The sequence below is a fragment of the Typopeltis vanoorti genome, chromosome 8, assembly GCF_054136105.1.
Source record: "Typopeltis vanoorti isolate ZY-2024b chromosome 8, IOZ_Tvanoo_1.0, whole genome shotgun sequence".
Lineage (NCBI taxonomy): Eukaryota > Metazoa > Arthropoda > Arachnida > Uropygi > Thelyphonidae > Typopeltis > Typopeltis vanoorti.
In genome coordinates this window covers 144013139-144039694 of record NC_143556.1, presented here as the reverse complement: position 1 = coordinate 144039694, position 26556 = coordinate 144013139, and the positions used below count along the sequence as shown (strand labels likewise).

Here is a 26556-nt window from a genome sequence, read left to right as displayed (position 1 = left end):
AAAACTAAGCCAAATACCAGTAATGGAAATACAAAAAGAAAAAGAACAAAGAATATATAAAAAAGAAAAAGATAAATTACAAACCAAAGGGAGGAAGCAACAAAGGTAAAATGAAGAAACGTGGACTGGGACCAAAGCAAACTACATGGCTTAGATTCTGGGAGTAAATAAAAACGTAATTTGTTAAAACACTGAATAAGTGGCACAAATGAAAATATAATACAACAGATGCATCAAGTATTTAGAAAAATACAGCTGATAAATAATATATTAGTAAACAGTAATACTATATATGATATAATATTATGTATATTCTACAATTATTTTCCAAGTGGTAATATAGAGATTGATAATACAGGATATTACTTAGGAATAAGAAAACGGAAATAGATTAGAAAGAGCTGTACAATTTGTGTAACCAAGATCCATTACCATACAGTGACTATAGGATACAAATGTAGGCGATACATTGACTTCAATTTTAAATGACTGTATCTATGAGGGCACACGAAAACATACAGAAAAATTGATAATTGGTATCTTCACTTGGGCCTGGCTCCCACTGAAGAGACTTCAATAAAGGTCGAAATTAGTCTGGGTGGGTAGTGGCCCTTCCCTTAATGCATAACATTATACATATCCGCAAGGGGGTGTGTTTTGCATTATGGGAGATACTGAGATAGGAGTAATGTTAGCTTGCTCCACCTTTGCAACGAGTTTCCCGGTGTTGTACTACCTTACCCCAGTCCTGAAGATACTTTCAGGCGCAAACTTTGTTTGCTCACACTTGGATAAAGGATTAAACTAAATTTATTATAGAAAATAATTGAGGCATTATATACACGCGCGCGCACGCACGCGCACGCACGCACACACACACAAATTAGAGTAATTTTCTATGATATGCTTTTAAAATAAAAGTCAACATTATTTATTCCTATGAGATACTCTTTTACGTCTTTTTTTGAGAGTGTAATCTGATGATATACAGACTTCAATTCTTTAGGCAATTTATTGTAGTTGCTTGTTGCTGAGTGTTCAAATGATTTGTGAAAACATTTCTTTGGGAACTACCAGCAAGTTCGGGCCACAACAAAAAATCATAGTTTACGTTATATACAGAAAAAGTTACAATGTTATTTATTACATATAGTTATATGGATAAAGTTTCTATGATGGCAAAATTAAGAATATCAAACAGGTCACTAGCTGAATATGCGAAAATATTAGTGATGGCTATAGATCTGATTATTTTCTTTTGTATTCCAGTCAAAGGAAGCAGGTTTTTATAATAATCTCCACCCCAACAGATGATGCTATATTGCAGTGAAACATTCACCCGTGGATAGTATAAGCATCTTAGAAATACTGAACTGACAATTTTTTTAAAGAAACAAATTGTTTCGTACTAAGGTTATCAATGATTTAGGGAGAAAGTACGGTAGCCAACTTCCCTGATCTCGTAGTCCCCCAACGTCAATACATTATTGGTGTGATATTTCTGAACAAGCTACATTTTGGAAGAATGGTTGATAGAAATGGTTATGCAAATGACCCGAGAGTTTTAGACCAAAATTTCAGAGCTGATTTCGTGCGTTATTCTAAGAACGAGTGTCTCGGTATAGTTTAGTGTTAATTTTTTTAAATGGACTTATGGATCACTGCTACATGGATGAAGTAAGATCAATCAAATCTAGTATTATAATAGCCATATATGGATATAACTAGACGTTTGAAGACCTATGAAAATAAATGGACAGAACAAGAGGACGGCGATGTCCAGTTCTTTTCTAGTTTGTACTGACCATTAGGTAATGAGACTAGCAACGAGAAAAAAATCTGAGTTTTAAATTGTTGAAGGCAAAGTTGCATGTTTGAGGCGTAGACTGCAGTGAATGTTTGTATTTTATTTTCATGCATAGAATAAACAGAAAACGTTCTGCAATCTATCGCTTTCTGTGACATGATGCTGCAGCTTTCAGTTAACAAAGATGGCCCCTGTGACTCCGCCTCCTAACCAAACTCCACTGATTATTTCGCTCCAAGTTCCGTAGTTGCATTAGCAGCTGGAATGCAGTTAAAGGCAGGTGTCCGTGTGTACAAAGAGATACTTCGCGGTCTGCTTTTATTACGAAGTTCACTCGCAGGATTTCTGAGATCAGAAAGTGAGACGGACAACACCGGCGGATGCCGTATTATGCGGTGCTGCTGATGACAGCTAAGGTCAAAAGCTGGAGGGCAAGCGCACCGCGTGCTGGATTATGTGTATTCCGTTCATGCGGTCATCGTAGCAAATGCGAAGCCGCTGTCTAAACTGAACTAAAGTACTTGGCGAACTGCTGAAAACTGTGTATTACCGAATCTAGGTCATCATGAAGATACCGTAATAGGGAATACTACAGACGTAATTCAAGCCAGCAAATGAGAAATGTGTGCTCCGTTTCTCCATTAAAACAACTACTATCCGCGACTCTTCGGTCACACCACCTCCCGGAACACAAGCGCATTTCTAGCTCATTACAGTTTTATCCGTTTGCAGTTTTATGAAGTTTCATGCATTCTGTATCTCACCCGACTATAAATCCGTCTGTTTATTAAGACAAAAGTACTGACCTGCCTATTAAGTAGAATATAGTGACCATCAGATAACGCAATATCGTATTTAAAAATATGCAAGGCTGAATTATTGCCGTCATTAAGCTACAAAGCGATTTGGCGACATAAATATTTTGCAGCTTCATCAGGTTACGGGAAACAGAATACAAAATAGAATAGAAAATCGCATTGTTATAATCTCTCTCTCTCTCTCTCTCTCTCCTTGGTAATTAAATCTGTTTGGTAATTAAGGTTTAAAGTGCTATATGATATAATAAGAGACTCGTATACGTCATGCCAAAGTCTTTGTTCCTTTTTCAGAATTCCATCTGAGCAAATAAGCTCAATAGAGTCCTTTAACGGACGGGTTAAGAAGAGAACACAGCTACTATGCACATCTCAAAGTAATGTGACATAATAGCTGATGTGGTTGCAGACGATGAAACAGCTGCATTGTATCACTACACTGTTCGTTCTCCCTAATTTTATACTCCCCCTCTGAATGTTCATTTTAAGACCTTTAAGGAACAAGAGATTTTATCGATACTCGAGCAATTCTGAGGAGAACTATTATCTTAAGAAAACAATAAGGAGACTGCGTCGTTATTTGGATTGGTTTATAAATTAACATTTAAATCTTTTAATAAAGACTATTTTTATAAACGAAACAAGGGGATATCTCCCTTAAGTACTGTAGAGAGTTTCTGAAGTGTAGATTGAAGCATTATAGTTTCTTTGTGTGTGTGTGTGTGTGTGTGTGTGTGTGTGTGTGTGTGTGTGTGTGTGTGTGTGTAACGGTTTCTACGGCGCTCTCGCAGTTGAGATATTGATTATATAAGTAGTTTATTTCTTTCTCTCTTGTTAATGTTCAATATGTTATGTTTTATGGTGGTAATGATGACAAATGTTAGTGCAAAATTATCCAAGTGTCTCCAAAATGTGCAGAGAGTTTCATTGTCTTTCGCGCATTACAGATTAAGGTGGTCGAAAACTATGGCGATGATATCAATGAACACAAAAGAAAGCATGTTTAACAGAATACGCCACATCTATAAACCTTTCTGTGGGTAGAATGGAACAGAAAAATCTTTTACACTCTGAGAAGGATGCGAAATTATACCCCGGTCTGCTCTATTTGGAAAGTGGTTAAAGAAAAAAGGTGATGTGTTTCGTGAATGAGTGTAATCCCTAAGGAAAAAATATGAGAAAGTCTAAAGAACATAGGGATATCGAATGAAGGGGAGAAAAGTAATTGGTTTCGTAGATTTCGATCTGAACAATAAGTGGGTGTTGACCAGATGTTTGCTCATGTTCTTAGAGACGCAAAGACAGTGAAGTAACAGTTGTCAGTGTGTCTGCAAAACTTGGTTGCCTAGGCGCACCGATGCCTGGCAATCAAATTTTGCAGGAATCAGTCAGATATGACTATCAGTTGCTCTACTGAGATTACTTTGCTTTGCATTAAGAAATGTTCAGTTATATAGAAAGTAAGTAAGATCTGATAGAAATTTAATTAATAGTTATGTGTTTTAAGAAACACGTAAGTACTTATGTTCCTGTATATCCTTAAGAACTTTTGTGTCACTCATCTCCCAGATTTAATCTGGCTATAAAAATAATGGGTGATGATATCTACTCGAAAGATAAACAAATGATTTCTGCATAAAAATATTCTCTGAGCTATCATGAAAAATAGGAGTTTAATATTTCATAGCCTTTCATAATATAAAACCGATTTCTATTTTTTTTAAATCTTCATATAAGAAGCACGTCAGCATTGTGTGCCGGGAAAATGAGAGCCAGTTACTAAAGTTACGGATAAAGTTTGTTATTGTGTTAAATTTTCTTTTCCGATATACTAACTAACTGTTTTCAGTACTGGCTCACTTGGGACGATTCTCGTGTTTTCTCCTGATGGAGAAGGGTATGTAAATTTAATTTTCCAAAAACACGGCTATTATATTACAGTGCTAGAATATCCAATATCTCATTGCTGAGAAATGAGAAATGTAATTCTATAACTTGAATAAAATCACAGAATTAGGAACCTATTTTGTTAGATGGAAGTTCGTGTTATGTTGAGTCTCGTTTCCGGATACAAGAATGGAATTCAAAATGTAACCACGATTCTGTGTTTAATTTTCGTTGAACTTAAAAATATTCCTGAAACACCCTTTTCACCAACAAAAGTGGACTTCCTTAGCATACTTGGTCGAATCTTAATTTAGTACACAACCTTTCACAGCACTACTTTGATGTCAAGTGTTCCCCTCAAAATCTCTAAGTCTTGCGTCTTTTGAAACCTGGGCAAGCACATTAACTGAGGTTCTTACTAACGTCGTGTCTTCAACTGTTACGACTATTGTCCCCCTATACTTCATCTGGCTGATTCTAGCCAAAGTCTGAGAATAAAAGAAGTTTTAACGTAAATGTCGTAATGTGGGCTTGACGATTCTTCTTTATAAGGAAAATGTTTCAAAACTCAACTTCCTTGTCACGCTTTTCGCATTTTGAGAAATATCGAGACAGCTGCATGAAACAAACAGTCTTGTTGCAAGTGCATGTACGCGCTTGTTTATATGCTGAAGTGATAAAGTTTTAGAACTTTTACCAACTAACTCAGTGAAAGAAAACTTAAAATTATAAAGTGAGATCAAAAATATTCTTATAACTTTCAAGACGAAGTATGTGCACTCGAGTGGATCCCTCTTTTCGAATAAACAGATGTAAAATGCTTCAATCATGTAGACGTTGTCCACATGATTGAAGCATTTTCAATCATGTGGACAACGTTTATTATTTGGTAACGGGAGAATATCTGAAAATTTGACAGCAAGTTGCAATCATTGTGTTTGGTCGTATTCAATTAGATGTGTTCAAGAGTGAAATTAGACTATTTTTTTAGTTCATTTATTAATTTTTTTCAAATGAAAAAAATTAATAAATGAAACAACATGAAGGTAAACAAGCTACAAGTATTTTCTGTTCTCCCCTTCTTACCAGCAGCGGGCCAACAATAATTGTCCTCTGGTTGCAAGATAATGCAGATGGCGCAGGAGAATTTTGCTTCCTTTCAGTAATGTCCAATTACATTAAATTAAAACGCATTCTTCTCACTTGGGTGTCGTGTGCTTCGGTTGCGCGTACCTTTATTTTGCTCTTTTACTGCTGCAGGTTTCCCGCGTGGTATAATAATATGTAATCCGATTAACACGACGTATAAATGGAATTTGCATAGGTGAAAGCGCGCATTTCAACTCAATACCATTGAAGATAATTTGCGTACAAGTTTTAAAACGAAAGTGGATTATTTAGCTCATGAAATGAGCTCATTCCGATGTAGCGGAACATTTTGTAGAGCAACAATTCCTAAGTCATGCACAGTATCTGTGTGTTTAATACAATTATTTTCGTTTACTTATCTCGTGGCCTTTGTGTTGTGCATCGTATGAAATTTCAAAACGAGATGAAAAGAACTCTTGAAAAGAAAGCGTAGCTTACTTTTCATGAACGACATATCTAAAACATTAATATGATTTTTCCCCCCTAGGTGATATAGGTCGCTTGGTTAACGAAGTAATAAAATTGTTAAAATATACTTTTGAATCAATTTGTTTACGAATTTGCCAACGTATTTTGTATTCTCTATTTTCGTGCGAATGTAAAAAGAAAGCGTGTTCTGTTGTTTAAGACAACAAAAGCAACGAAGACTACTAAGTGTGTTCACCAGCCAGTTCATTTTTTCGTTGTGAGAGAACTGTTGGCATATGAAGTTGACCAACTCACTTCAAGTTGAATACTCATGAAGAATTTTCTTCGTTTAGGTGAAATTCGAGGCAATCAGAGAGCAGACATGGCCTCTCGCCTTATGGAATTTAGTTAAGATTCCATGCACAATTATCAATGGAATATTCGTTTTCTGGTTTGCACATATGTTGTACTCACACAAGCAGGCAGCCATTATTTAGATTCGTCGTGCAGTTACTCCAAAAACTGGCATGCTTTTTACACTGCTTTGTGTTTTTCTATTTAGATACCATTGCTTGTTTGTTTATAATGCAAATGTGCTGCTTATTATATACGTAATGATAAGTATTTTAGTGTGCCTTAGTGAAGAACATGCAGATTATCACAAAAAAAAGAAGCAAAGATATTTTATCTTTTACCCAACTCTTTAAGAGTTAAGTGAATTAATAGATCCACTCACTTCTTTGTGTATATCTATTAATTTTACAATAAGTATTTTTATCATTTTAATAGCAATAATGTCACTTCAGAAATATGGTGTAGTATATAAATAAAAATCTGTTAAAAGATAAATAAAAACGATATGTTCAATGCAAGAACAGGAACCAACGATGAGCAAACATGCCAATGATAAAAGAAATCACACAAACGTCCACTTAAAAAAAAAAAGTCATGACTTGAAAAATTCTGTACACTGTCAAGCAAGGAAAGTCCGGAATATTAAGGAGAGAACCAGAAAGGTCGGAACATCGTGAGCGCAGAAGAAGCCAGCTGATGAAAAAAGTACAAACAACATACATTAACGAATCAGCTTATTTCAATGGACAATTTCACCAAGATTTTGATTACACAAACTCTGCTATTATATTGATCAAACACTGATGAAACATTTCATCTATAATAATAATAATAATAATAAATAAATGTTATTAGACGTGCATTGATCCATTATAATAAAATGGCTGATTTATTGTGCGAAGCAATATTTTAACCGAATAGACCAGTTTCCATTGTTAGATAATTTTCGATGAGGAAAGCTCATCGAAATTAGAAAGAATCATTAGAAAAAATGTTTCACATATTGCTTCTGTATAAGAACAGTGAAAGCTGTTGAGGGTTAGCTCCTAAAGGAGTGAAATACTTTCTTAATGTGCATTGCATGGTTGCTCTGATGTTGTTTTTCAATAGTCTTGTGTAGAGTAGAAATCTTATAATTTCGAGCGAACTCTAGAAAATCAACCTACGTTGATTATACATCATTGAAAAAAATGTATGAAGACACGAAAATTTGAAGATTTACGGATGGATGTAGTGAGTCAGTACAGTATAGCATACGAACACTGGTTTATCTTTATATTCGCATATAATAAGATTTCTAAAGTGTGAACCGCTTATTACATGGTAATGTTAAGGAATCACACGCAGTTCGATAACAATAAAAAAAAAAAAGAATATTTTGAAAGGTAAGTCTTCAAACTTTCCATCTGATATTAAATTCAATTTCATCTTGAAGTTCGTAACCAATGATTACGTAGCAGAGTAAAATATTTCTGGAAACGCACTGGAAAGTCTTCATTTCTTCGACAGACAATACGAATAGGAATTGTAACTTGAAAATGCTCTGTCGATAGAATGCTAAGGTGGCCAACAACGCAAGGATCTTCAAATATGACTGCTGCCGAATTTATTTAACTAGCAATAAGCAATATTATTGTTAAACACCATTAAACAATAAATTGCTAGTTAACTGCATTAACTAGCAACAAAACATGTCCTGAAATGATCACTCTGCAGAGCCACTAATTTCAGTTTTAGATGCGCACCTTTTTAAATCCTTAAAGAATTTTTATATTATCAATCTTTTAGTCATTTAATGTATTTAAGATGGTTTTGATTCAAATATTGAGGAAAAAAATCCTTTGATGTGAAGCGATGTTGGGTTAGAGAGACGGTTTTTCGGATGACCTCACTGATTAAATAATGTACGTAAGATTGGAAGAGAGGACACGGAAGGGGGGGGGGGGTAAACTGAATATGAACAAATGCAAGTAAATCTGATTTGGTAAGAACATTACGATATGAACAGCCGAATATTTTAGACTGCTTTTTTTATAATAACAATAAATGCCATTTGTAGCTTCAACATCTGTTGAACATTTATGAACAGCAAAACATTATTTCCATTGATAAATATTAAATTAACAAAAAGCCTCATAATGTGAAGTGTCCTATAGCAGTCATAAAATAAATGTTATGGTAATCTTATGTACAAGAGATTCTTAAGTTTATAGCATATTAACATGAATGAAGATGACTGAGGAAAAGGAAGAAGCTCCCTGCAATTTGATTTCAAGATTTGTAATGACGCTCTTTCGAAATACATCAGAAGGGATGAGTAGAAGGAAATGTTCTCCGAGATTGTAATTTGCGTGTTTGCTCATACAAGTCATAACAGATTTAAAATTGGGAGGGAGGGGAGGCATTTTTATGTTAACGCTGATGAAGTTTAATCGTGAAGAGAGCTGTAGAAATTTCAAGCAGCAGAAATTGAACATATATAAAAGACGGTGAATTATTGAGAGCTTGTTATCATCTTAACAGCGCTCTCCTCTACTATTTGTAGAGGAGAGCGCAGTTATTAGCGCAGATTTGTAGGACATTACATTTTTTTTGGGGATGATGCCTACATTTTTAGGGAACACTATTCAGTGGTTGAACGGATTTGATATAAAGCCAAGAGCTGAACAGAGATTAGTAACATTCGAGCAAAGCAGAAAACGTTTTTTTTTAATTTCAAGAATGATAAATTGTAAGATATTTGTGCCAAGAAAGATCTTATCCCAAGAAGAGAAATCTTATTTTTCTATGATTTCGGTATTTGCAGAAATATAAATCGGAAGAAAATTATTCTTTTTTTTGTGGAATATAACAGAATTTGTGCTAAGAATAAAATTAACAATATTATCGTTATGAGATTCATTTGAAGAATGATTTGACGATTAGACTACAACATATTTTGGAAGTTCAATGATTTATGTATTGCGAGATCGTTAGATGAAAAAGATGAACGCAGTGTACTGTGATCAGCAAAACTGTAATGGATTTGCAATCAACTGTGGGCAGTAAATGATGTATAGAAGGAGGAGTAGGTGAAAGAACAGATCCCTGTGGATATCAGCCTTAGTTGCAAAGCTTCGGGTTAAAGGTCTATCCAGAAACACTCACATATAACGTCCGTCTAGACAGAAAGATTACAATTCACTTGCAGAAGATATGATGGGAATTTAACTCGGCACGCCTTTAAACTAAAGCCAGATCAAATTACCCTTAGAGATAACAAGAGCAATCAACGATATTCCCAACTATTCCACTGAATTTGTACAGAGTAAGAGGACTCGTATAGCGAATCATTTATTACAAGAAATGTACACAAGTGATGTGAAAGTTGATTAACTGTTAATGCTTTTTTCTATTTCTTTAGAAAGATGATTTGGAGTCGCATATTTTAGCTCTTCTCATAAATGGGTTTAAATGAGTTAATTTTCAAGATAGATTCTACTGAAATATTTTTATCTACTGAAGTGCATGCTTCTCACTTTGCAAAGAATGTTATGTCGTTTTCGAATAAAAAACAGGATTCTAAAGTACTTGGTTTAAATTCGCTATGAAATCGACAGTACTACAGCAAAGGTAACGACGCACTAAGTGCATTGTGCCTATTAACTGATCTCTTCTCGTTTATCAAGCAAGAACAGAGGAGGAGGAGGACACGGTTTCTGGAGAAAAAGCTCATGCAATCCAGTGGCTAACTTTCAGGCAGTGGAAGGATACGTTTCGTCTCTTCCTGGCATCCCCAGATGAAATTCGAACTCATGTCTTTCTAATAGAAAAACATGAATTCTAATAGAAGTACGTACTTCGGACTTTCAAGTATATTGTGGAAGCAAACTAATAAGCATGGGATCTGCATGGGAAAGACGTAAAAAGTTTGCATTCTAGGGCTTTTTATTCCTACTCTATTTCATTTTGCATTACTCTTCAGTATGTCATTCACTATTTTTATTTCAGATTGTTTTTAAGATACCGTTTAAACATTCATAAGCGCATGTTTGTGAGTACGTATACAGAATGTAGTTTGGCTGGACGTCTTTTAATTTGATATTTCGGAACTCCACTAGCAATTATCTTAAAATTATTAGGATAATTGTTAGATTATTAGCAGATTTCTGAAATATCAATCTACTAAAATTACCCTTAAATTCGCTCCTATTGATTATTTAATGAGATTTGAATATTGGTGATCACTTCTGAAATATTTCGAGTCCTCTTCTCAAGTCTGATGTAACTCGTACGTTTTGTGTGCTTTATCGTTGTGTACCATTTCTGCTATGGTAAAGTATACGTAATTATCCAGGCGTCGCCCTTTATTATGGATGAACAAACAGTGCACTGTAAGTAACCAAAAATCCTCGATTTAAAATCTCATACGGACAAGATGAAACACTTGTTTCTGAATCAGTAATCTTAAAATCAACAGCAGTTCTCTTCGGTAATGAATCTCATTTATTCATCTGAAGAAAGATCAAAGTAAACGTTTCTAGGCTGAAAGGTGCGTTTTAACCTGACACCTGAAGTTACGTTTCGCAAATATCTCCATTCATTACGCTTTGAATTACGCGCATCGCCAAACAGCCGTCTTCCTCTTGTGTGCTTCTAACTACAGATGTTGCTCAAATATTTAACTTTCAAATAAGATGTTCAGCAAGACCGCTGACACAGCAGCATTTGCTAGATATCTTGGATGACAAAATTGCTATTTAATATTTTCATTTTGGTTAATTGAAGAATAATCATTTTTACGAGAGGATACTGAATTTGAGAAATGTTTTAATTAAACTTGTGAGGACCTGTTATAAATTAATCTGAAGTCTTTCCATTATGTTATGATCTGCGAATACAACACCTAGTTCTCTCTCTAAATAAACATAACGTGGTCTAGGAAATGAATATAATCAAATACGCTACGTAGTTCTCATTAAGTTACTGAATTAACTTCCTTAAGTAACCATTTGTGAGATTTAATAACAGAACAGTTTAAAATCTTTCATATACAACTACGAATACCTGATAGGAGTTGCAAATACAAGTGTGATAGTTTCTAGAATGTCAACTGTGATTTATATGAAGGTTTATTTACGAATCTGCAGGTGGATTCAGCCAACACGATTGCATTTTACTGAAGGCAGTAAAATGCAATCCTTAATTCTTATTTGTTTGGAAATTTACAACAGCATTAATTAATAATAAATGAAACGTAATTGGCAATTATAATTGATAATTATAACTGCCAATTAAGTGTATTATGAAAATCGTAAAGCCAACTCACAATAAACGCTCGGTCTTGAAAATAATTGAGGATCTTTTGTTCAAAATCTTCTGATAGACTTTGTCGTGCATCAAAGAAGAGCATACGAAAGACGTTAAAAGCAACTAATTAGGATCTGCAGATTACTGCATTTATAAAGTGTGCAGTTATATTACTGATTAATTAAACTTTTACTTGGGTTTTCAGAGAAAATGTTATATTAATTCGATATTGTAGTCTACACCAACATCTCTTGTTATTCCCTTCCGTCTGCAATGCTCGATTAAACGAATCCATTTTGGGGATTGCAACACGAGAATGGCTGAAGTAATGCATGACGACACATCGGAAAATTTCTTGGCATTAAAAGTTTCAGAACTAAGCATTACGTTTTTGTAAACTTAATTACGTCCAAAATTAAGTAAATTATATATTACAGTCACACACACACTTAAATAACCGCGTATTTGATTCAATCATTTCTATTAAATATCAAGTGATTAGGAAGCTCAGTCTTTAAGCGCCTTTCTTATTGTGAAATTTTCGGTTTAGTTTTTTCATATTAATAAGCTTGTTTTACTCTTAATTATTATACAAGTAACTCTTAATCTGGCATTATCCTTAAAAAATCAATCTTAATAAATCCATAATTTTATAAAAATTGAAGTATGTCTTTATACAAAAAAAAAAAAAAAAAAAACTTCGGTTACGTGCATTGTATAGTTTCTCAAGTCTATTTCCTTTTTCTGTTCTTTATTCACAATATCAATCTCGATATTATTACGGGTGCTTTAGTTTTGCTGTAATACCTGAATCACGGTTGTATTATATTTATATCATCACTTTTGTTACTGTTTCAGTCTTAATAAATTACAAATTTCAATTTCAATAAATAAATAAAGTTTTGAAAACGCAAACATGTTAGTCATTACAGAATGATTCTTGTTTGCAATTCTTTGCGGAATAAAAAAGATTAAAAGGCAACGTGTTTGGTGATATAAGCAAAAATGTATGAAACAAGAACATTCGTCAATTAGGATGACGGAGTTCAAAAATATTCCAAAGATTTTAAACGTGTTCTCTCCCATGGTCAAATTAGGACAAGGTCAATAATATGTATATGTTTAAAATGTTTGGATTGCAGACAAGTACTGCAGCAGAAATACATTCACAGGGTGAATGTTTTGCTAACTGACTAGTTCGTGTGTTCCTGTGGCATTGTATGAAAACACAAAATGAGAACCCTCACAGTTTCCAGTAAGTACCTATCTCCATTATGGTACCTGGAACAAATAATCGACTGTCTATATGTGATAAAGTTCTTACGCCTCATTATCATTTCTTCTAACAAAAAAGTCCATTAATATATGATAAATAGCGACTTCTCTGTCAGTAATAATTATTACTGACACGAGAAGTCATGAGAATAAATATCATTAATTATAATTCATGATATTGCTAGCAGAGTGCAAAAGCAGATGAAAACAAAGTGAAAGTAAAACAATTACTATTTAAGTAGCAGGCATGTTTGTCAGATTCTGAATCTTTCAGAAAGATGAATCAAATTGGGAGTTCTGTTGAGCGATATGAAAAACAAACAAAACACGAAGCAGTATGTCTGATGTTTGTTTCAATCTTTTTCACTTAAATCTCGAAGTTATTTTGGCAATCCCTTGGGAGTCATCTTAGCAAATTGATACCGCCCTGCGAGAAACGTCTCCGTGTGTGTGTGTGTGTTTGTGTGTGCAATCGAGCAATATACGATTTGCACGCGCCAATGGTAGTCTCGCGTCCTCAAAGAATGTCTGCAGTAGCCCACTTTTGAAAGTCTAAACTGAAAAACAGTTTTTTGCGCATATTCGTCGATATCATACGGTAACCCACGAGATCAAACTGCAATTACACACGGTAACTGACCGTCAATGGTGCACACTTAAATCCGCTAGCCGGAAACTGTTATTCAAAGAAAATGTATTTCACGACGTTGAGATGGAAGCAGCATTCCACTTCTTAATTTAAGTTTTTTTTTTTTCTTGCAATACAAATTCGAGTTCTTTATTGTGACAATAGAAATACGTGGTGCATTTCCAAAGGGTAAAATGTCACCAGAAAAAATGGGAGGGAAAACGATTATAGTCATTATTTTGAAGCAAAATAAAATATTGTTATAGTGAGAAACAGAATTACCAATTATCGATGATATGCAGTGCTCCCATACATTTTTTTTTTATTTAAGTAAAAACTAAATTCTGCTTAAATAGCGAAATCTATTTCAATAATTTAATTCTAGAAACTACATTAATTTTCTAAACAAGTCATTTAATAACTCATTTATTAAGCGCCAGGTGGCAGTTCCATTTCTCGTAATTATCATACGAAGCGCAAAGTCGCGACTTCAGTAACCAACTCTTTCTGCTTATTAAAATTGATATTAAACAGGATTTTGATGATATAATTTAATGAAGGTTGGAAATATTAACAATCAAATGTAATGCAAAATAGCATCATTTGCAAAGGTTGTGAATATTTCATTAAGTTAATAATTCGTCAGATGGATAGATTTTCTTTCTTTTATATTGTATCTACAGTATAAAACAGGTTAATTTTAATAACTGTAATGTATTATTTTAAGGGACTAGAAAGGATTGAACTGTGGCAGTGTGAGATGGGTAAATACAGATATACGAGGACGACATTTCAAATAATGATAAAGTTTTCTGTTTTCCTAAAAGACATTCCGCGAAATGTACATAGTTCTTTCCAGGAATAAGACATGGTTGCTGCATTCGTGGAAGCCTCTGCAGCTCATGCGCTATCCACAATGCCCTTAGCCCGTTTCATAAAGAATTGGCTGGGTTTTCCTCCCTGAAACTCGGGTGTTTCATGCTTTTGAAATGAGACTTTTAAGTAGTTTTTTAATAACTAAATGGATTGGATTCGCTTTTATAAGTGCAAAAGCACTTATGAAAACAGAGTATTCTATCTGCTCTTCTTGTCAAATGAATATTTTAAACAAAATGCAAAGAAAGCATTGCGTGCAGTCAACTTGGAATCACTGAGTTATAACCTGAAAACGTTGCAATCACGCAATAAAGAAGCCAATTCCGAACTGTTATATAACTAAATGATACAGTAAAATAAGGCACAAATTCGAATGGTTCGATAATTAACCCATGGTGTTAATTTTCCAAATTCAAATTAATTTGGATAATTAACCAAATTAATTTCATGCGAATTTAATTTGGTCAGTTCGAGAATTCGGTGTTAAAAGCCAATGACGTCTCAATCATATTCATCAGGTATGCAAATGAAAGAGATAAAGCTTAATTCAAGGAAGCAAGCGATGGACACTTGTGACATGCTTTCGAACTGAAATTGAGAAGCAAAACTTAAATTGCCGACGAATGAAAAAAAAAATCTCAGAAGACCACGTTGGAAAACCTCTCGCCCTAGCTTAGTGGGGTGTCGCTTTATGCATCAATTTCAATTATTAGTGGTACTGAAATATTAAATGGAATGTCTTTTTTATCCATAGAATAATGGAAAGTTGAAACTTAAATAAGCATTTAAATATAATATATCATAGAATAATTTATATAGAACATTAATTACTATGGAATAATTTAAATATCCTAATGCAATTAAATATGCGGAAAATTTAACTGATCTTATAATATGTAGCGAAACTTATGTTGAAGTAATTCTGTGCTAACGAAAACTTTGTGTTTCAATTTCTATATATTTTTATTGGTAGAAATATTGAAGATTGGGACATTTACTTAAGTGTATTCATTTAGGAACTATCGCAGATGTGCATCGCTTGTGGATATGCCAATATCAGTATGCAAGAACTACAATAAATAATAGAAAGATTAAAATCTGTATTCTCAAATTTAAAATTGGACCATCAGCGTTTCGGAAAATGGAAGACCTTTTGATTTGGATTAGCTGGAAAACATCAGGAACGCCAGTTAATCTCCCCATCAAGAACAACAACATTTTCAAATTTCATAAAACTACTTCGTTCAGTTAAACTTTTTTATGTTTATTTTCTGTCATTAGGTTTTCCTTTCAAACTAGAAGACTGAAACCCTAGCTGTTCTTGAGCATGTCAGTACAGCAATATGTTCAATATCTTCCTCTTGCTTTGCTTCCATTGCTGCTCGTAAGAAAAAGCATTTGCTGTGATGGTCATTTAGGAAGCTAATCGTGTCACGCAGAATATTTCTCCAGATGATGCATTCGAACATCAGTTTCGATGTCTAAAGATAATCATCAGTTTCAGGCTACTGCGTATTCCTTATCGCGATCATTAATTTGAATGTCATTTAGTTTTCGAGTATTTAAATAAGAGCAGATGGTCCATGCGGGGAAAGCGGTTTAAGTGAGGCATCTTTTTTGAGAAGCTTGGAAATGAAAGTTCTTGATGCCTCCAGGGCAATCTCCTTTCATTGCAAAATATCGTGCTAAGAGCTCTTAAATAATCTTCTACGAGACCACGAAGTAACGCCTTGCTAACAACAAAAGCATTTAAATATTCATCCCTCTTTCATAAATCAGTAATGTATTTTAAATTATGTTCCATTAACTTAATTACTTTAAGTTTTAATTAGAAAGCTCGATGCGTTTGTTATCAACATTATGCTAATCACATGAAATTATCCTACCTTAATTATTATTATGGGGACATCCTCAGTCCCAGCAAACGTTAGTAGCTAAAAAAAAAGCATGCCTTTCATAATTTCCCAAGAAGACGTTTTCGTGCAATTAAACAAAGAACTCGTTGATACTTCTAACAAATTTAAAAGTACAACTCATATCGTGGAGAAGACAGTTTGCTAACCCAGCAGAGCTGTAGTTATTGGGGACACGTTGAGATGTTCCCAACAACAACAACTTCCAATTCTTGAAGAAAATTAAAACAACATCTAGTTTCATCGCGGTGCTATAATTTACGCAGCTTCTCGACAAACGAAAAATCCTGATTCGACAAACAGGATTTGTCGAATCAGGACACAGTTTACCTGCTAATTATAAGAGCACGTTTCCCCTCTCGCCAATACAGAATAACAGGTTGATGAAAAATCTCAGTGAACACAATCTTTCGTCACCTGACTCACGGCAGAATGTAGAGTGAGAATCCTGAAATACTCACGAGATAGGTTAAATGTTAAAACTACCTGAATTACAATTTTATATTTTCGGTATGTATGCTCCTTAATACGTCCAAGTTTCCATGGAAGAGGTGGATAAGATGGCCACTTCTATTTCCACACATTCTACATGTGAAAGAAACTACAGCCCTTCGTTTTAAATTAAAAAAAGTTGACAATATTTTAGCGCCCGCGTACTCAAATTTATTCATAAATGAAACATTCTTTTTGAATGAATAATTTTCCACGCTTCCATAGTAAGAATGGGTTCTGCTCCAGTCTACCAGATAGCGTAGTAATCGGAATGTTTATTTATCACAGTTGTTACGATGATATCGTAAGATATCGTCAATAAATATATTTTCATTTCGTTCTATATTAAGTAACTTACATTGTACATCATGTTGATGTACTTTATATAATTATACATTGCGTATGGTCGTTGGAGTATGCTGAGTGAGTAACTCATGTTAATTCGCTTTTCATTAAACCGCTTGTCGCATTTTGTTTGTATCGAATTACGGTAAACGCGCACGTCGAAGTCTCGTTTTTTTTTGTAAAACAAAATTTACGGATATTCCCAATAATGTTTGAAACTTTCTGTTTATTTCAGCTTGGATTTTAGGGTGGTTTATGTGCAAGAGTGTCTCATACTTACAAGGAGTGTCAGTGAGTGCATCCATCAACACGCTCGTGGCAATTTCGCTAGATAGGTAAGTATATTTTTACGCGGCTTTCTCTTTTCTCAGTTTACCTCTAATCGAAATAGTGTTTTTGCCATTTCTGGTAAAAAGGTATCCAGCTTGAATCGCCACAGCAGCTTAAATGACATAAATATTGATGTCTTGAGTATCAAAAAGGCAGTTTAAAGAATGATAGCCTTTGGCTGGAAGAAAAATCCTCTTATGAATCCAGTCTAGGACACGAAGACCCGTTAATTGTCCTATAGGTGACCGGGTCTTTTCAATCGGAAAAAAACAGGCCAGAAAATACAAGAGTGTAAATAAATGACACACACACACACACACCAGATAGGATGACCATACTATCGTAGCCTTAATCGAATAAAGCAAATGTGAAACGAGATTTTAAAAAAGTCTTCCGAACTAGAACATCTCTTCTAGAGTAAACCTTTAACGTTTTACTTATGTAAGATTAGGAGTTGCAATAAAACAAATAGCATGCGCCAACTGCGCTGTTAAATCAGGCTTCAGTAGATAATCTCAGATAGTGGGTTGTTATCAAGAAACAACTCCACGATTCATGGCTTGCTTCAATCTTACTTTTTACATTTAAAGAAAGAATAAAATTTTATTACCGTCTCCACGTTACTGTTTCATACTATTACTGCTGGTCTTTCACCTGGAGACAACACAGCCTCAGGTGGAGTAGCACGAACTTCCTGTTTTATGCCTGATTTAGAGTGCAGATAAACAGTAAGCTAGAGGTGTGTTCGAGGTTGCTTTTATTACTCTATAGCTACTCCACAAATACAAAACTTTTAATTGAAAACTCAAATATTAACCAGGAAGAGTTTTCTTAAAATGTTTGCGTGAATTTTGATTTAAAATGCTTTAAAGAAGCATTTTGAAGTTCTGCAATAAGAGGCCAGGGAATAAGCAATAAGACTTTAAAAAAAAACTTGGTTATTACTTTCGTAATATCCTTTAATAATGTGTATGTGCCTTATTCAATGTATATATTTCTCCGTTTATTTGCAGATCGTCCCTTACATCATACCTAATTTGGTATTTCAGCTACTGTATCTTTAAGAATAAACTAATTCGAGATTATTCAAGTCGAGTATCTCGTTAAACTTTAAACGCACATTATCCTAGAAGTGCTCAAAGAGTATAAATGTGGTAATCAATAAAAAGATGAATACATTTCTTGCTACTAAAACCTGTGCCACACATTAATCTATGATTTCCACAATTCTCTTTTCAATAACTTATTTAGTTAAGAAAAGTGAAAAAGGCACAAGTCAGGAACTGCCACGCAAACAGAATCCTGCTTTGTTGGAATAGTACCAAGGAGTCGAACTACTACCCTCGCTCGTGTACCTAGAAGAACGTGCATAAGTTCTTTAACCTGTCCAGCAACTAATCCAATAGACAATTTGAGCCAAATTTCAGCATTTGTCTGAAATTGTCTCAATACGTTTGAAAATTTGCTGTTGTTTCCTATGCGATGGTAAATATCTTCTAATTTAAGATACAAAACTGCATTATTTTTAACCGTGGTGTTGGAGATTCTAATTTAAATTGCAAATTAGTTTCGCGATGCTTTCATGAATTTTCACCTTCTCTTCTAATTTTCCTTTCAATTAGTGGAAAGTAGGTGATTCTGAAAATCTGTCATGATCGATCAGGTCAATTTGCAAACGTTTCCCATAATTAAGACAACTTGCTAATTGTATTAACAACATTGTGTGCCTGTTTATGCATACATTTAAAAAGAAGCGAATAACGAAATCAAGACGTAATGGGATGAAGATGATATGTGCTACTTGTTTTCGCTTCAGTAACGAATATTGGTCCTTGGCTATTAAAATGCTCGAATCTCTCTGCCACGTTGTGCGTCATTTTATACCTTAATATGATCTTAACGTGGAAGGAAATGTTAAAGAAAATTTACATCACTTATTCAGTCATTTGGCTGAGTACTAGGAATGTTGTTTACTCATACAAGTGCAAAATGCATATTCCACTGCAATTGATCTCACATGAGTGAGAATTTCGGAACTACTTCTTTTGCAACCATTCGTCTCCCCATCTTCACTGACTATGCAACGAAACTTACAGTATAAATTACCTCTAAAAGTAAGCAGGTAATGTTTAAGACCTTGGAAATATTGAATAGCATTTAACATATCGACAAATAGATAGTATAAATGTTGCTTCCCCTTACAAGATGTCATTTAATACAAGCACAACGAATCGCAGAGTTTGTCATTTCAGGATGTCCACGGCTACGAGATACATCCTCCAAGTCTCATAAGTATCAGCTAACTGTATGAAGGCACATGCGACAAATGCTTCATAATAACCAAACAAAACAGCAGGTCAATAAAAAAAATGAAATGATCCTTTTATTCTTCTGTTGTGTTTTTTTTTAATGGTATGATGAATTTTAAAGTTGCAATACTGTATGTTAAGTTTTTTTTTTTTTCATTTTAATTGGGTACAAGTTAAAGAATGTATTTCACTGTAAGAATTCTGGTAATTTTAGCGAACGGATCATTAAATGTGATGCGATATTTCTATCTGCCATGCGAATTAATGCCGATAGAAACAAGCGGAATACGAGGCATATTCATTGCTGCCAACGCTTTAAAATGAGAGCGCGTTGTTGCGTGGACTTTTCCGGACGAGTGCCGATCGTGCGCGGACCTCATGAAGCGAGAGCAGTAGCCAACCTAATCGACGTAAGGCGAAGCTGCAGCATCTGACCAACATTGATCAGGCGGACCTAGGGCTGGAGAAACGGTGGAAATTGAAACAATCCGTGGCGGGAGACAGAACCGTCGCACGAAGCGCCTTCAGAGTTGGTCGAAAAAAATTGCTACTGGCTCTGCCGAAACTAATATTAGGGCATGGTCAGTAAAGAGATCACTGGCCGGGAAGATCGCAAGACCCGCCGGAAGTGTCCGGAAATAATAGTGTCACGTCGTGTTTAGCGGTATAGTTCGGTTAACGTAAATGAGATAGTGTGTGCAGAAATTCCCTCTACTGATTTTCAAGTCGATAAGGGAGATACCGCATAGAGGGCATCAGATAAGGGCCACTCAAGATAAATATCGAGAAAGTTAAGATTAAAGAGTGAGAGTATTATGTAAACACGATACTGAGCGATGGGGGGGGTTGCTGTAATTATCTCTTTGATAAACAATTCTTAAACATAATGCACTCTCAGGCCATTGTGTGTGTTTCGCAGGAGGAAACATCTGAATTTTCGTGGTGGTGGTGGGGGGTAACCTTTCATTCTTCGTTTCTTTGACAGACTTGTAAGAAGTTCTTCTCCAGCCACAGGACACGTGTCTTACTGCACTGTTGAAATATCTCAACTGACGTTTGGAAATTAGCAGCAATTCAAAATTTTCTCAGTGCTGAAATATCGAATGGCATCTGGATCGACAGGGCCGTGAATAACATAACCGTGAATAACTCCACTAAGAATTGAGATTCTTAAAATATCGAATTTGCATGGCGAAGGTTTCTTTAATGCACTATTGGCTTTTTGGCGCAAAACAGAAACATCAGAAGTGATGCTGCATTGTCGCTCTGATTTTGCAACATCATTAGTAATCTTATTCATCATCGTTTATCTTTGCGGAACCATGTTCAAATGAGGAAATACTGCACCACGTTGGCAGCGATAAATCACTCTTTACGTCGTAACGATAACAACTCAACCACATCCCTCTAATTAAAAATAACCGACACTTTCTGCAATCGTTAAGAACTTGAATGACAATCAGTCTGTGTAAATTACGCCCAAGCAATGTTTGCATAATATGATCGCTCTGGAATTAAATAAAGGAGATAGTCTTTATAAGTGCTCTATGAATTGGGAACGAAACTAACAAAGCAAGTTAGCCATTTTAAAAAGGAGCTTGAGATTTTTTACCCTGAAAACAAACCGGACTGAGAACGTTCACAGTTGACAGGAACGATTTACTTGCTCTGACAACCAGTCTGTAATTGAAAGAAATCAACGCAATCCACCTTCTAATATGAATTGTTAAGCCTTTCTCTTTCGGTGTTTTTGCACAATTCAACTTGAATTGTTTAAATAAGAAAAGCAAAGAAAATAAAACAAGAACCAATTTTATGCTATTTAATTACAGAAAACGTGAAAAAAAAATTAACTCAATCTGAAAATTGCTGCTTAAACGTGAGTAAAAATATTGCTTATATTTAATTATTCGCTTTTAATTTAATTTATATTATTAAAACGCGATTCGCTTCTTTAATGCCGAAATATGTGCAGTGTTTCACAAGTTTTACAGAATCTGCAACCTGAATGTTTTACGGCGCATTCATTCACTTGAACTTGCTGAAAAACTGAATTCAGACCGACTGATAGAACACACTAAAAACCACTTTAAAATAATAACAACCGATACAAATAATGAAGTCAAAATTGCCAAATATTAAAATTCAACTGTATTAAGAGAAACCGGTTCGTGTTACTGGATAGTAAAACGAATGTCAAAAGGTTTATTACTCCAAAAACTGTAAATAAAATGAAAGTAAACGAATTACTTTAGCCTTGAGAAAATTCTTCGCCTCGTTGCACAGTCTAAAAATGAAAGGAAGCTGGAGCGAGTTGAAGCTTCCCTGCTTTTTGTAAGATGGGATCAGGAAAGAAACGAAACATTTCTTTCAAAAACGCTCACTTTTGTTTGTCTTTAGCTTGTGTAAACATCAAACTCTAGTCGAATATGCAGTTTCTAAATACACTTCAATGGAGCTGTTTCTGAATCCGCTTTCTTTTTACAGATTCCTGGCGATCTGCTATCCGCTGAAATGTCAACTTTCCACTCGCAGCGCACGAAGAATTATCTTCGTCATCTGGGTGTTTTCGCTTCTCATTACGTTGCCATGGGCCTTGTATTTCAGGCTGATCCCCATCGATCCTTCTCTACCGGAAATTCACCTGTGCATGGAGATGTGGCCTCACGAGGACTCCGAGACGCTCTATTTCCTCATCGCAAATCTCGTTCTTTGTTACCTGCTTCCTCTGTGTGTCATCACCGCCTGTTACCTGGGAATATGGATCAAAGTGTGGCGAAGAAATATCCCCGGAGAAACCAAGGGAACCAATCTCGATCACGTGATGCAGCGATCGAAACTGAAAGTTGTAAAAATGATGCTGGTCGTGGTGATTCTGTTCGTGATCTCCTGGCTTCCCCTTTACATCATCTTCACCAGGATAAAGTTAGGAGGTCCAATCGAATCTCACAGTTTTGAGGAGCGCGCTCTTTTAATAACCGCTCCCATTGCGCAGTGGCTTGGCGCATCCAACAGTTGTATTAACCCAGTTCTCTATGCCTTCTTCAACAAAAAGTTCCGAAGAGGATTCATAGCGATCATCAAGAGCAGGAAGTGCTGCGGAACTTTACGATACGATATCGCAACCAAGAGGAACACAGCGCGATCTGCATATAAGATGACATCACGCTACGACACACAGTGCGATTATCTTTCTACCGCAACAGTTTGACGGTTTTATTCGGAAAGAGTTGTTTACCAGTTAATCACATTCTGTTTTTATCTGCATTACTTATATCCATAAGTGACACATATCTGTCTTTGAATGTATAATAAAATAAAGAATTTAAGTTATAATGTCTATCGATGTCACTGCATTCTTTATGATCGATACAGCAATGAATGTACACATGTCATCAGCATAAAAACATACATAGCTGGATTAGTTTTTGTTAGTAAATAGACAAATCTTTACTTGAAGTCTTCGTTGTACTACCTTGGAAAGAGAATAATTCTACTTTGTCCCTAACTACCGTTTGAAGTCACGTCTGAAAGGTGTTATGTATTTTTAAGTGATGAGCATCCATCTTGTGTTATTGCCAGGTTGAAAAATAATGTGTATAAAATCTAAAAGTAGCTTCGAATGTGACCGAGAGTTCGGCACAAATGCCGCCTTGGCTGCGGCGTCTGATGGATACATGAATTTACATTGGAATACGCTCAGGTAGGACCTGAATTAGAGAGTTATCATAAACCTGAGCCCGGTTTTAAAAGAAACCTGGCAAATGGACCGTAATAAGAAGCTAAGATTAGATGTCTCAGAGAGATCGAGGAGGGCTAGACTAAAGAACTGCTTCTGCGCTGGTCTATCAGGTATAATCCATCCGAGATCTTCAAACGTATTACGATCGGCATGAAAGTTACACTACTTAAAAGGCGACCATACCATTTTCAGCCTAGAAAGCCTACGCATCCTCTTTTTATTAAGAATTTTAAAGACAGTTTCTTGGGACTGTTGGTTTACGTTGTGATCTCGAATCTGCAGTGAGATCTCAAAATCTCTCTAGATCCAACGAAACCTTTCAGTAACAACATGAAAAGCACAGTGGTTTCCTGTGCAGTATTCATCGTCGTTTTAGTGGTGCAATCTTCAGGCAACTCACACCAGAAGATAGTCCTCTGATAAGCTCGGTCAACCCAAGTCAGTTCCATTGAGAAAAAAGGAAATACCAATATACTGCTATCGAGTTAGTTACATGAAAGTCACAGTAATTCACTTCATGTAAAATGTAATTTTTCGCAGAACAAAAAGAAACGTATGTACTTAGTATGAACAGAAATCTAAAAACGAAAATAGGAGGAATTGGGGGACTTTAAGGTGCCTTGTGGAAATTTTGATTTTGGTTCCATAATAACAGACTATCACTCACACAAAAGACGGTGGTACAGTTCCTCCAATCGCCGAGTAGAGATAGTCGGCGATTGGAGGAACTCTCACTACGGTATATACGAAATTTTCCTTACTCATTTGGCCTCTTCGATTAACTAATCCGCTAGAAAGTTTTCGAATATATTTGGAGAAAACGTTCGAACTGTTATTCGAATATATTAAGATAATTGCAGTGCAATAAATTTATGCATAACATGAAATATATATTTTATTTTGAACATAAAATTTCTCTACATACTGCTTCAATTGTTACGCTGAATACTGTGATGCTCCCAGTTGCTGAAAAATAATATTTCGTAACGCTTTTATTTATATATGGAGAAGTACAAACTTCTAATCAATCTTGTTATGGAAATAATAGTATAAATAGCAGAAATAATAAAGTCAAAGTGTGGAATCCTCATCGAAAAGTAGACTCACTCCATTCAGACATGACACATGTTTCAGTGTCAAAAGATTTCGTCCTCTCTTCTCGGTCTGATATGTTAAGAAATGAATGACCATTTTTCCAAAGCCTTTTCACGCCTCGTGGTTTAGTGATGAGATCAGCTCCTCTTCAGCAAGCTTGGCTCTAGTGTATTAATTTAAAAAAAATTGAGCTACACGAAAGTGATTTTCTAAAATACAAACTTCCGAGCTTAGCTTTTTTTTTAAATAATATTAATTTTAAAAAAATGACACGATTTTCATTACGTCGATATCACTTCATATTTTAAACTAATACAAACAAAATACAAAAATATAAAAACTCGACTTTTATAGTGACAGAGCTCACAAAAGAGCCTTTAGAGATGGAAACGAAGCAGTCTTGCCTTCAATATAATCAAGCTCTGTTGTTAAAAATGCCAGGAGAATTCATGAAGACTTCTGCAACAAGAACTCCGACAGATGACAGAAAAATTTCCTTTTCGTATCGCTATATTTGTGCGCTATAAAAATAAACGAACACAATGACGTACACCAGAAATACTCGAAGATGCCTGCAATCCAAGTGGGAAATCCGGTGAGTGCTTTAGTATGAGGCGAACAGTGTTTACGCATGTACTTGTACAGATATAATAAAGAACAGTATCGAAAGAAGTTCATTTTTAAATCTTGACTGAAATCCCAGAGCAAAAATGTTCCTAAATAATTCTTTCGTACATGTCGAGTCGTTTTATTTTTATTAGTAAAAACAGAAATAGAACTTCGCTATAATGAACTGCAGGGAAGCGGTGGAAAACTTCGAGCAGCTATGACAAACAAAGTATATTTTGACTGGATATAAACAACTGCCGTTTACTGAAAGTCAAGAACAGTTTACACTTGAAAGAAAAATGCTTCAGTTATTAGATAATCTTTCTGATGCTACATGAATTCTATCCTTGTATTCATTTCTTCAGATACATTCGAGAGATCATTCCTTTTCCTGGGGATATTCCGTGTCTTTTTCATCACAATTCGCTAAACTTAATCGCCGTTTGATACATTCCAAACTCACCCGTCAACTAATCGAAGATAATTATTAATCTTCCAAGGTTTGGCAACTCTCTACTCCCTACATTTGACCTTTATGTCTGTTGTTTATAAATACTACGCTAAGGTCACGGTGACGAGTCTAGTTTTCTATAAGTTATGTTCCCAGACGGATTTTATCTGCTCTGCTTTTTCTCCTTAAGATGTTGATAAAATGTTGTTTCCCCTTTTTCGGGAAACAACATTTTATGAGCTAAAACTGCACTGCATGAAGAATCGTTATATTTTCGACGAAGTAAATCTCTCTCTCTCTCTCTCTTGCGAGTCTAAAGATATTGCATCATTTTTTCTTCTGCCGAAAGATGTTTCATCAGTCGATTAATTTGTCGGCACATCACATTGTCTTCAACTATGTCTCAACTCCGTAGCTACGCAATTAACGTCTAAAGCTAGTTCACTTAAATTATCTAACTTTACCAAATGGTTGTATACCTCCAAAAGACATAGTTGTTTTGCATAAGTGAGAAAAAGATATTTCGGATTCCTGAACAAGGGGTGTTTGTCATCCTTCGATAGGAAAGTGTAAAGGGGAATAAGCACTACTCCAAACGACGATGAAAGAGAATGTAAGAAGTGGAAGCCATGTTGGTTCAATGGGCGATTCTCTGTATGGAAACAGTGATCGAGAGGCAAGTGGAGGAATTATGAATGAGTGACAAACACAGTGAAAGAACCGTGCAATAGAAGCATCAGAAACTATCTGATAGAGTGTAAAATCATCAACAATTTAGCCTG

The 26556-nt window shown here is 35.1% G+C and overlaps 1 protein-coding gene across 1 annotated transcript in view; it reads left to right on the top strand.

Annotated features, from left to right (window-relative positions):
* Positions 1-23088, top strand: part of LOC150104401 (neuropeptide SIFamide receptor-like) — a 131916-nt gene extending 108828 nt beyond the window's left edge. Inside the window, exons 2-3 of the mRNA XM_090396979.1 lie at positions 17474-17573; positions 22365-23088. Coding sequence (XP_090253105.1) covers positions 17474-17573; positions 22365-23088 — 824 coding nt within the window. The remainder of the gene's footprint in view (positions 1-17473; positions 17574-22364) is intronic.
* The last annotated feature ends 3468 nt before the right edge of the window (positions 23089-26556 follow it).